Consider the following 13,177-nt stretch of genomic DNA (forward strand, 5'->3'; position numbering starts at 1 on the left):
GCGCTTGTTAATATGTTACTGTGTGTTGGTCAGTGCAGAAGGATTATAGCTCGCTACAGAATGTCGACTGTTTACATTTGTACAATCTTCCACATTTACCCAGAGTACACCGGGAGACATAGAGGAGCAGGTGCGTCAACATAGCTTCATGTGCCTGAAAAACGGAATATGCAATATTATCTCTTCAAAATAAAGTATGAAAGGGGAATGAAGAAGGAAGACATTGAATTTTGAGTTGCTGGTTCTTACGCTACTTTATACTTCTTCTAATTCCTGCTTCATTAACTAATCTTGAGGTATTTTCTTTAAGGGGGCCCCCGTTCCTAAATCTACTTTTCAAGACCTTCATTACCTTCTGCCCTTCATTTATTATAGTTTAATCACACAGCAAACATGGGTCTGTGTTATTTTCCATGTAGGTCCCGGGGTTCCCAAGCAAATTAATCGGGCCGTGCTTTTAGCTGACAACATTTTTTTCTAAAACGTTTTCTTCTGATGAAGTAATTTTACGCCGAGATATACAGATTTATCTCAGTTAATTCCTTTGTGTTTTCTTTATGTGATGTGAGTACTGAAAAGTGACGTACCAATGAGGTCTTTTATTTTGAATGTATCGACCGGAAGCTCCGATGTTAATCCTGGTGTGTTGACATTGGACCGAGGTGCATGTCGCAGCGAGAGTGACGAGGAATATTTGTTCATCTTTTGGATATTAACACCGTGGATATTTTTGGAAATCATGCAGAAATCTTGAAATGAGAGTGTGAGATGGTATCACTTTCGAAAGTGAGGATAATTATCACTGCCCCATTGATGAATACGGCTAGAACGGGTCTCAGGAATAGCTGCGGCTGCATTCATAAACACTTCTTTAGGACTCACAACAACCCCTGAGCTTTGTTTTGGGATCACAAAACACCACATTTCCTGTTGTGCACCTGGGTTTACAATGGCTGAAAAGGGTAAAATGAATAAAGAGCATCTCGGCGGAGTTGTCAGGCTCCGAGAGGAACACCAGAAGGTAATTTACCGAGTTGACACCAAACATTTTGCTAGTAACGTCTAACGTTAGCCAAACTACAGTTCTCCACTGGCCACGCGGTGGACCAGCAAGGGTTTTTGAACTCCGAGTGGACCTACTGAAGTGCTTTTTACATTTAATATTGACGTGTATGCACTAATTGCACGAACCTATATGTCACATTAGTAAGTTGTGAGTTTATTTTCTTGACTGTCCATGTTCGAGAAGCTTCCTCTTTCGCAGCCACTCGCATGTCCAAGGTCTTGTTACGCAAAGTGTGCCTGGAGGAGGGAGGTGTGTTTAGTTTCGTTTCTTTGTATTTGTGCTCCTACTGCTAGCTTTAATTAAGGCTTGTTTAATTTAATGGCCTCCAAACTTTGTGAAACTGACTTTTAACGTGTGTATGATCTGTCGACCAGCTAACTGTTGGCCAACGATTAACTAGTAAATGTTACATTTTACAGCGATACGATCTGAGAAGTTTCTCTTTTCTTACTGATCTGTATAAAGTTAACACGTTGAACACTTTTGGTTTACATGCACTATATGTGTCCCCATATATTTGACAGTGAATATTTGTGCAGATCCCTTTGAATGCAGTTTTGACAGCTGTTTGTCTTCCGCTCCTGCTTCCTTCATTTGGTTGGGTATTTTGTCCGTTTCCCTGTGTTTGATGATTCTTTAACTTATGTGTTCACAAGTTGTGTGTTTGTATAGTAGTATGTTGCATTACCAGTTAAAGAACTGATCAGAAAGTTTAGGAATAGAGAATCTGCTTGTGGCAATAATAACTCCTTTAGGCTATTAAAGCCTTGACACAAGACTGTAAATTGCATAAACTTTCACGTTATTTTGTTTTTAAATGATCTGTCTAAAACAGGTGGTGAAAGACTGTGAAAGTCGGATGCAGCACTGGTAAGAATTAAGAAACTAAAAATGATTTAGTTTTTATATCTGTGAAAGAAATGACATTCATACAGTATTATTCTAAAGATGTTCTGAGTTAATGTACAAGGCAAGTCCTAATCTGCACAACGCTTGCTGCATTAAAACAATGTATTTTTAGTGCTCTGCACTTGCTTATGTCTGAGTTATAATTTCAATCAATACAACCGATTTGAAAATGAAATTAAACGGATGATTGAGCTTCTGTGATGATCCACACATTTCTTTCAGTGAAGTTTGTGTTTAGTAGAGATGCAGTTTGTATACTTCCTATTTAGAACTGCTTAATTGTTTGTGTAATGATAGCCATGAGCGTGGCTTCCTCAATTAATCAAGCATGATTCTGTGCAGTATTGACGCTTTGCGTTTAGAGTGCCGGCTCTGGTCAAAATCAACAAATCAGACACTCCCTGACCAATCAGAGGCATTTGTTTCAAGTATGCCATAATTGGCCCATTTATCCTGATTCCCAAACACAGTTGCAGTAGCATGATGGAACATTTTCAGTACACAGGCAACCTTAAAGGCCCTTTACACCCACACTGTGGTTTTCCATTATTTTGTCTGATTGTCTAATGAACTGCGCGATGTGCCAAAGACTGTTTGCCACCTTTTGTGGACAGTTACAAGTTGTTTAATCCACTCCATTAGACCTCCTGCTCAGGTCGAAATTGAGACCGATAAGTCAATGCACCAACAGCCTTTTTCCAAAGCAGCCACTTTGGCTTGGAAAAGCACCGGTGTTACTCAGAATAGTTAACAATGTCTCTGTTATATTTAAGTGTCCAGGAAGACATTAAGCCAGCATGCACAATACCATAATCCTGAAGATAAAGCAACTAAATCAAATTCAGCCATCATTAACTTTATAATGTTTTCACCTGTCCAAGTGTCTTCCCTGAAATAGGATCGTTCGAATGATAAAGGTAGTTATTCTTCCCACTCAAAAAGATGCAACCAAGCTAACAGAGGTGATGTCAACAAAGCACAGTGTATATAAAGTAGACCCACTCTGAGAAGAGCTCAGGTAGAGTAAGTGGACCACGTCTATTGTTGGGGCTGTACTATAAGTGTAACTTCAGTATTGCAAGCAGTGAGTCGCCGTCAGTATTCTTAGTAGTGCTGATAACAGAGACAGTTAGATGTAGTAAAGCAGCAGTTAAGTCTAAGATTAGCTTTTATTTCATGTCACAAATTAAATGTTTGAATATGAATTTTGTGAGGTCAGATTATTGTAATGTTGCTCCAAATGTCCAGCATTCACGCCTTCATCTGTAAACTCTGCACTTTTACAATGCACCTGCCGTGTGTAATGGTTTCAGACCAAGTGGTAAAAGAAGTTTAAAAGTTTTTTTTTTATGTGATAAAAAAATAAATGTACTTGAGACATTCTCATTTTTTGTTTAATGTTTATGACAAATTTATAACACATTTAAGTTAACGATCTTTTGAAACTATCAAATAAAAAACATAAATGTTCTCATCTTCCTACTGCTGTAGCTCCTAATTAGGTTATGTAATATAAGTATATAATATAAGTCACTAAAAACACTTTTTGTTTTAGGGTCTATTTTAGTTTTCGACTTTAAACTGATATGATTTATTTTTAAGTTGAGGTTTGAGTTTAGAAGGGAACACTAGACAATTTATCAGCAACCAGCTGAGGAAAATATGTAATAAACTCAATAATTACAACCTCATGAGATGCACTGAGTATAGAGTTGTGACTTTTACTGGAGAAAGTAGGAAATGTAAATTAAAAAAAAGTTTTAACTGTGAAAACTTTAAACCTTTTAGTGTAACTACACATGTATCTGCATGGAAGAAGGAATCGTAGTATAATGTTATATTACTAGTGTTAGCTGCTTTTTGTCCCTCTGTTGTCATGATTGTCTCTGAAGTTGTACATTGCCCGGTGACAAATGGAAACAAATGAATACCAGCGACATCTTGAGGCCTCTTGGGTTACACCAAGTCTCCGTTCTTCCCTGAAGGAGGAAACAGGCATTTCCTCATTACTGCAGAGCTGCTGTTTGCTTCCCTTTGTTCTGTTTAACATCCCAAAATCAGTCAAACAAACCAATTTGGATAACAATGGCTTCAGAGGAGATCTGTGGCTGCAAATGAAAGAAAGCATTAATTTGAAAAGGTGTTGCCCTAACATTGTAAATCTATGCTTTGCAGGAAGAAGGTGTCAGGAGACTATGATACCCTGAATAACCGGCTTAAAACTCTCCCAGATCAGCTTTCTTATGACATCACGGTGAGCGCTGACCTTGTTAAAAATGCACAGGAAGAACACACACAGTCACACGACCTGTGAATTGGATAATGAATGCATGTTGCAAATGGAAAGGTTAACATTTACCAGCGCCATGAGCTGTGTTGAAATTCTTTGCAGAAGCTGACTCCAAATTTGCACATCTTCACTACTGAGAGTTTTATTTCTTCTTTTCTCCTACTTTCATATCCACATCCTACCACCTGTTTCTCTTTCCTTCTGCCCTTTATCCATCCCCTGTGCTATTAACAGGTGCCCTTTGGCCCTCTGGCCTTCATGCCTGGGAAGCTGGTGCACACAAACGAGGTCACTGCGTTGCTCGGTGACAACTGGTTCGCCAAGGTCTCCGCCAAGCAGGCTCAGAAGATCGTCAGTCACAGGATGAAATGTGAGTCCTTGTTTTTCTGTCCTCTCTCAAAAAGACAACATTGTTTAATCCACGGGTGGGGAACCTTTTTCATGTCAAGGGCCATTTTTTTTTTTTTATAACATCCTTCGAGGGCCGTACTAATTACTGAACTCATAACCTCTGAACATTGTTTTTAAGACGCAGCCCATTCATTTCACCTTTCTTATATGCTAAATGCAAAAAAGCAACTTTTTTTATCCACTGTATCTTTCTGTTTTATCAGAAATCAACAATCCTTTATTAGTCCCACAACGGGGACATTTATCTTGTCACAGCAAAAGAACATATGAAGTAAAAAGGCAGTACACAATAATTAAATAGAATAAAAAATAATATGAAGTACCAAGTGGTTGATATAAAATAAAGTGAGTATTGTAAATGGCAGTGATAATTGCACAGCAGTGGTGCAACAGTCTGTTCTTGGTGTGGTGGTCTACCTCTCTATCTTTTCATGTTTGTATGTTCCGCTCTGCAGAGAGCTGCTTGTTGGGCCAAACGCCGCCAAAGAGCAGTTAACTTTATCCAAACGCACTCGTCCTTTCAGCTCGTGCAGATTGACATGTTTCGTGTTTCACTGCAAAACCGTCCGCACAAACTAGGCACACTGGCCTTTTACTTCCACAAATAAATAATCGTTCGTCCATTTCTCCTGGAAAGTGCGACATTCCGCATCCACCTCTCTGTTTTACACTCGCCAAGCTGCGTTCACTGATGTCAACTGTCTATTAATATTGAAGTTTTTTGACATGACGTGACCACGGGATGGCATGTTCCGCTTGTGTTGTGTTCAAGGACCCTGACCTTGGCCAGGAAAAACAGTCAGTCGCCCGTCTATTGCTGTCTAGATTTTTTTTTCTAGTCAATTTTTTTGCGTGTGTTTATGAATTACCTTGAGGGCCGGATCAAATGGTCTCGCGGGCCGTATACAGCCTGGAGGCCGTAGGTTCCCCACCCCTGGTTTAATCTCAGCGTAGGCGCTCAACACTGCTCCTCTTTGTCCAGCAGAGGGTGTTGCTGCATCAAGCTTGTCTGAAGAATCACTGAAGGGACAAACTTGCTTTCATCTGAGCCATCATTTGCCTTTAGATTTTGGGAGAAACTTTTGAGATACTTGAAGAATTGAGTGTATTTTCTGGATATGTTAAGTGAACTGTAACGCTGCTTCTAATAACGGCACTGAAATCTTGGAGCATGCATGATTTCTTTGACGTACGAGGCGTACTTAATTTCACATTTGGTTAAAGGGTTTCAAGCTGCAAGGCACATTTGCGGCACTCGCTGCGCTGCTCCTGCACTCGCATGTTGCATGTCACCGTTGTCACTGCCTCTGTTGTAGATCTCGTGATGGCAATTCATACCTTTTGCCAATGCAACATTATTGTTTGATCAAGTGCGAGAAGGCTTTGAAGAAAGTAAATGTGTTTATTCTATCACGGGTTATGCACGGCCACGGTTTGCCTGTGTTTTTCCCCGCTGCTCATTCTAGGTCTGAAAATCTCATATCAAGTCAAATGGGCCCAAGTAACGATCTCTGATGTGAACATTATTAGAGTGTTTAGTGAAGCAGAAACATGCTGCCACAGCCCATCCGCTGCCGCCTGCCCCACCTCTCCTCCCCCCTCCTATCTCCTGACCCTGCCCACCCCGCTATTACAGAGCTAAGTGCTGTAATACAAACATAGCTGGCTGAAATGTGTCAAACAGCGGCTGAGTTGTCAGGCCTTCTGTGTTTGACCTTTTCTCACTTCCAGTTGATGCACTGACTGGAGGCGCTCCCGATCGCCATGGAAACAAGGGCCCTCCGCTGCTATTAGTAAAAGGGCTTAATTGTTGTCAAGATTTAATGATCCGGAGTAGTATTCAGGGCAGAAGATATTATGAACTGTTTGTGTCATCATTTTCCAATTTTTTCCCTCCAACTAGTTTAGTATTTTAACTCTTTCGCAGCTGGTTGCCATTAAATGCTTTATTTAAATCTCCATTAGTCTGCAAACGGTTTCTGCACTGATTGTCTAATGAACTGCCCTATGTGCATTTTGATGATAATGTACCTGTTTTATGCAGATATGAAGAATGAACTCGACGATCTTTCAAAGACGGCGAAAGACTTCGAAGCCAGGGTTGGGCTCGCAGAGGATTTGGAAAACATCTCGCCTGTATGTTGCATTACAAGTCGTCTCACAGATGAGATATTGCATAAGACATATGTATTGACTGTGCTTCTTCTTTAGGGTAAAGGCGACTATGTTGACATTAGAGAAGACGCCAGAAACATTGAAGCTGCTGTCAACAAAGGTATCTTTGTCAGCCTTCATTTTATTTATACATATTGCAGCAAAGAAAGCTTAATTCTGCACTAAACTCAGATTAAAATTCAGGTTAAACAAAGTTCAGGAATTTGTACTCCATCTCGTCTGCTTTAACAGGAAGGCAAAGAACAGCTCACAAACCAAATTCTAAGCCCAAGTTTGATGCCATGTTGGATCTAAAAGAAGAGAACGAGGAGAATGAAGAAGAGGCTGAAGATGGAGGGAGCAGAAAGTGCACCATCACTGAGGAGGAGTTGTGGGCTAAATTGGATGAACTCGAGAAACTGGAGCAGCTAGAAGATGAGCAGGACAGGTAGAGGAACACGGGGTGTTTCCTGACTTAATAGTAACCTTAACAAACCTCAGGCAAAATGAAAAAATGTCTCTTGGAAATGTTCTTTCTCCAGATTATGTGATAGCGCAGACATGAATGGTGAGGACACGTCATCCTTATCCTCAGAAGAGGAGAAGGATGGAGATGCTGCACCATCGGTAAACGGACTGAGTCTGAAGCCGAGTCGGACCTCCGCGCCTCACAGTAAAGCGCCGCCGTTCACCGACAGGAAACCGGAAGGAGACGATGATGAGGAAGAGGAAGGCAACCGTTTGCCTACCATCTTTTTCTCTCATGCAATGGAACCCAAGAAGGTCAGATTGATAAATACGTGCAACACTAACAAGACCTTGTTGTTTAAGATATTATAGCTTCTCTTCACCCCGTCTGTCTTTTCTTCAGGTGAGGATAAACACAGGAAAAAACACCATGTTGAAGTTCAGTGAAAGGAAAGAACAGAAGGAACACTCGAAGAGGAAAAAGAAAAACGGACACTCCCATCACGAACTTCACAAAATCACAACACCGGTGGACATTTACAGGTAAAACCACGTTTACAGTTGTGAGGTCCGTTAAACGAGGCTCACGTCCCCTGATCGGTGAATCTCGTCTGCTGTCTTCGTCAGGTTGTTTGTGGATGTGAAGAACGGGGAACCCATCCCCAGGAAGTCCATCCTGAAGTCTCGTAGCCGAGAGAACAGCGTGTGCAGCGACACGAGCGAGAGCAGCGCGGCGGACTTCGAAGAGCGCCGGATGGTTGGACGCAGCTTCAGCCACGATGAGGCGACGCACAGCGACACCAGCGACGGCATCACGGAGGAGGACAGTCCCACGGCGGTCCCACTGCACCACGCCAGTCGATTTGAGGTAAAGGTTTTAGTTCCGGTACTCTCAGACCTCAGTCAAGTGTCTTTGTATCGTCTTTAATCTCCGTTCCATTGTGGACTCTGCAACATGATGCCTTTATTATGAACCTGTTTGTGAACATTTCTCCTTTGAGCCTCAGATCCCTTAATGAGAACATAACAAACTCCCACAGAAGCCTCTTTAAGGTAGAATGGGGGCTGCATGTGGTCAAACAATCATTAAACGTTAGTCACAAGAGGCAACACGAACAAGAAAACGCAGCATGAAAACAGTATAAACTCTTTTGTGACCCCGAACCTTCAACCATCACTCATGTAATACCTCAATAAAAGCACAATATGTGAACTAATTTAATGCCGCTAGGGCTCTCAATCAAAACAATAACAAAGAGTTTGGTGACATCATGGGATTAGTTGTCTTTACCATTACAGTCATTGCAGGCAGCTTCTCCCAGTTAGGATTGCTTCAGTCTTCATCGTTTCGTAGCTCTTCTTTCTCACACAAAGGACGACTCGACTCGAGCTGCCACTAACGCTTTCTCAGCTTGTTTCTTTGATAACTTAATATCCAGACGTTAAGAAGGTTTTTACAGGCAGCCGAATTATCCACAGATGTCTCCTCCTCTCCTAAACAAACAGAGCCGGTGATTAACGTCAGTGAAAACACTGAATAAAGCAGTTTCACATTAAAAATCAGTGTTTCTCTGGTGCTGTTCGGCGAATACTCGCCGCTTACATTTGCTCATTTTGTTCCTCGAATAACTTAAGATTCAGACTACCAATGACTAAAATCCTTCATCCGGTTAAAATAAATAGTTAAAGCGACCAAGATCTAAAAGATTTATCGTAAAATTGTAGCTTGAAACTGGATAAAAAGTAAATGTATGGCTATATTATACCGTTAACACCGGTTTCTTACTATGATCTCTCTCTCTCGTCTCCAGGCCTTTTCAGGTACAGTGGTAGAAAAGGACCCGATGCCTTCAGCTGTCCCCCATCTGACCATCGCTCCACCAGCTCTGCCGACCATACTGGAGAGGAAACAGGAGGAGGTGGCACCAGACATCGCCCCGCCCCAGGAAGCCCCAAAGAGGGTGTCGAAGTTTAAAGCTGCCAGGTTGCAGCAGAAGTGACGGTTAGCGAGCAAATATCCATACTTCACAATAACTTTGTTGTTTAAAAAAATAAAAACCTTTTGTTTCTTTTTTCTACAACTGATGCACTGCACAAACCATCCTCTCCTCTTTCTTTCACTTAGACCCATACTGGGTTTCTTTCCTTGCGTATGAGAAAATGTTGCAGCGTCTTGTGTGTAACGCTGCTTTTTAACAAACACTAGTAAATACTCTCTTTGCTCTCTCTCTTGCTTATCCACTCCTAAAGTATAAAGGGCACTTAATAATTTGTCTTAATTTTACCCGTCTTCTGCTTTTCTGTTGATCAATGCATTTGCCAGTTTAGGTAAGACTCCAGGCCACACTTAGAATCAGTTGTCTTGTTTTTTTTTCCTTTTTCCAAGTATTGATTATTAAACAGAATAGGGTGCAAGCTAGCTCTCATTTGACTTTCTCTCGACCTGCCTAATGAATGTATGTATTCCTTTGTGGTGAGCTTTATGTAAAGACAAAAAAAGAATATTGATGAAAACTAAAAGGAAAATAAATGATTTTGGCTACAAGTCGTGTTTCCTCTCGTCTGGATCTCCATTTAATTTGTGTTGCTGACGGGCCTTTATTCTCTATCTGAGTATAAGTTTGGAACTGCATAGTAATGATGTGTAATAATACTTTTTTTTCTCCTGATAGTGCAAACTGTTGGTATTTAAACGGCTATTACCAGACACTGACTGAGCTAATAAGGTCTCTTTATAAATGATCGTTACTCCTTGTGAATTTCCTGTTGTGCATTAACATTTGAAGAGCTAAGTAAATCACCATCCCCGCGCCATATTGCAGCCAAACTTTGTAAGCAAGCAATAACATTTCATCAAAGCTGTATAGCAAATTGAACACAAAATGCCTGTTCCAGTTAGCAAAAGTACAATCAAAATGCAGCCTTAATGAGAGAGCGGGAATATCTAAGCCAACCACCACTGACAACAAATCAACTTTAGCATTGGCTCAAAAACAAAATGTAACTGCTGAGGAGAACGTCTGCTTTGGATTCTGCACTTCATGGTTCCAGTTTGTGACCTTAGGGACAAGAATAACAACTGCTGTTGTGTGATTTGACATCTGGATGATGGGAAGTATACAGATCCAGTATCAGTACAACAATCTATAAATATTCCATTACAAGTGAAAGCCCTGAATTCAAACACTTACTTCAGTAAAGTACATGCATTATAACCTTATATATATACACACACACACACACACACACACACACACTCTATGGTGTTAACGGCAACGTGTACTTCAAAGTCAAATAAGTGTGTGACTGACGTATTAATATATTTGACATTATTATACTCGTAACACATCAATGTGAGAAGCATTTCACTGTTGTGGCTGGTCGAGATGGAGATAGTTTTAGCTGTCTTTTAAACAGTTGGGTAGTTTAGTTCCCATCCTAAGGGTCGAATCTGAGCGGGTCACGAGATGATTAATGGATAGTAGAGTTGTAATTTGGGACTTTCTCTAATCTTCCTTTTTGTAAAAGCTGACTTTTCAGTTCTTGTGCACATACGTTTGGGTCTGGAGTGCCTACCAACCCACACACTGTGAAATAAGACGTCCCAGTCAGTGTTTGTGGGCTGACCGGGTCAGACAACATAGGATTCAACAAGCTATTCACATTGGCTCCACTTCCTGTGTCACATGCAGCCTTATAAGAATATTCCACCTCCATCAGAGCATCTCCACCCACGCCTTGAGAACTAACTTTTCACTGCATTTTTCTTGCAGGTCAATCAGAGCAGACTAAGCTTTTTCGGATGGGGGGGCTTAAAGAGACAGGTGCTAAAAACGGAGCGTTTCAGTCAGAGGGTGAATGCAGGTGTAATCAGACACAGTATCAGAAAGAAGAACGTGTTTTATGAACATTGAAGCATGTAAACATGTTCTGGTAGAAACCCAAAAAAACTAGTTTGAACCTGAAAATGAGTATCACATGTCCCTTTACATGTTGGATACTTTACTTATTTGCACATCAAACAGTTAAATTAAACCACCTGAAGTTTAGAGGGGAAAGGTTTCTTTGGTTCAACTCATAGACATCTGAATGTATTCACTGAAAATGAAAGAAACTAAATAAATGTCTAACATTATATAACCAGAAGTCCACAAAACATTTCTATGTACACACTGTTAGTTTCATACTTGTTAATCATCTTATGTTTTTAAATATTTTTAAATCTATTAAGCTTATTACACATTTCCATTTCCTGTTCAAAACTATTCCACAAATTAACTCTATGATATACTTTTTGTATTCCTGTCAGTTCATACATAATTAGGATAAACTTTTGGATGCAGTCTGAAGCATCTCGTGTTATATATGTTAATTGTGCCTGTTTTAAAAGTCGTATGAGTTTATTAATGATACGCCGGGTGGTTTGTGATAATCAGCTCTGTTTACAATTCTTATATCTTTCTTGTGTAATTCATTATTAAGGAAAATCCAAGTTTTCCTGTCAAAGTTCATATTTAAAGAATACCTTTTAAATAGTTTAGTTTCTAGAAAGTTTGGTATGTTCTGTGTATGTTTGGAGTTTAGAAGATTAATATGGGGATTTTTCTTCTTCTTCAATAGTGAACTTGAAAATCACTCTGGACTGAGCTCTGTTGTTTGATGTAATTTAGATTTTTTTTTTAGCGGGGTAGCTCATACACACCACTGTACTTCATCTCCCCCACAAGCAGCTTTAATTAAAGCTGCGGCTTGTGAGTTGAAAGGCTATCACTCCCCTTTTTAGTTAAATGGTGGGAGTGCAGGTCTCCGATAAGAAGCTTTTAAACAGGTCCTGAGGTGACTCTGCCCCCCCCCTCCACTTCATCAGGATTATTTCTCCAATATGAAAATCCAGGTAGCATGAAACAGATTAGGCAATGCTTAACATACTAGAGTTGTATTGGTGAGACACGGATCAATGGATTTATGTAGGTTAAGCTGTGAAGGTATATGCTGGAACATAGCAGAACTACATTACAAAGAAATCACACATACAAACTATGTAATGGGCTGGAACACACGAGATCTACATTTCAGGGATTAAGAGGGATTTTAAGAGTTGTGTGATGAAGGATTCAAGCAGGTATTGTTGTCCAGACAGGTGCTTGGGCCTGAGAGGGGGAGAGGAAGAGGTGCACTTAGCTCCAAATGTCAGAGGAATGGATTAAACAGCAGCCAGCATATCTGCTTCACTGCTGTTTGAACGTGCGATATTAAAGATCCAGCCACTACTTTACACTCCAGGCCTATAGGAGGAAATCACAGGAGAGAAACAAATGTTCAGGTGATCAACACTTATGTCACGGCTCAGCAGCTTCATGATACTTTGATTCTCGCACTGCTGTTTCGAATCCTCAGATTCCCCTCAGTCATTCAGATTTCACCTCTAATTCAAAATATCACTTTGAACTTTTTTGTTTTGCTTTTTCATATGTTTAGTGTGTCTTTTGAGAAGGGAAAGCTCAACATTCATCCGAAAATCAATTAAATGTTCAAACAATAACTTTTTTCAGAATCCGGTTGTTTGCCAAGTTTTCACATATAAGGAATTTACGTTGGTGTATTGCTGCATACAAGACACTCAAATATAGAATAGGAAATAAATAAAAATACAATCTAAAGGAGAAAAGAAAAGAGCTGGGCAGGAATGTGCACAAATATATTCAATAGTATTACAAATCATTTTTAATAAACAGAAAATAGGACAGAAAGCTGTGCATTAATGTAACGTGTCATTTTTATAATAAAGTCATCATTTTATATTTCTATGTCTTTTCAGTCATTTTGTCAAAATGTCTCTGGTTTCAGCTTCTCAAATGTGACGAATTGCTTTCTTTACT

At 40.1% G+C, this 13,177-nt stretch overlaps 1 protein-coding gene across 2 annotated transcripts; it reads left to right on the forward strand.

Annotated features, from left to right (window-relative positions):
- The first annotated feature begins 624 nt into the window (after window positions 1–624).
- Window positions 625–9,851, forward strand: uri1 (URI1 prefoldin like chaperone). Of its 2 annotated transcripts, none has more exons than XM_029434612.1 (11): window positions 625–1,021; window positions 1,902–1,936; window positions 4,151–4,229; window positions 4,500–4,635; window positions 6,721–6,812; window positions 6,888–6,951; window positions 7,083–7,278; window positions 7,373–7,613; window positions 7,702–7,841; window positions 7,926–8,166; window positions 9,110–9,851. In XM_029434612.1, the coding sequence occupies exons 1-11, from the start codon at window positions 950–952 to the stop codon at window positions 9,296–9,298; spliced, it is 1,485 nt and encodes a 494-aa protein (XP_029290472.1). In that variant the 5' UTR covers window positions 625–949; the 3' UTR covers window positions 9,299–9,851. The 2 variants fall into 2 exon arrangements, with proteins under 2 accessions (XP_029290472.1, XP_029290471.1); XM_029434611.1 differs by lacking the exon at window positions 625–1,021 and adding an exon at window positions 1,091–1,315.
- The last annotated feature ends 3,326 nt before the right edge of the window (window positions 9,852–13,177 follow it).

Source organism: Cottoperca gobio, chromosome 6 (assembly GCF_900634415.1).
Source record: "Cottoperca gobio chromosome 6, fCotGob3.1, whole genome shotgun sequence".
NCBI classification, from domain to species: Eukaryota; Metazoa; Chordata; class Actinopteri; order Perciformes; family Bovichtidae; genus Cottoperca; species Cottoperca gobio.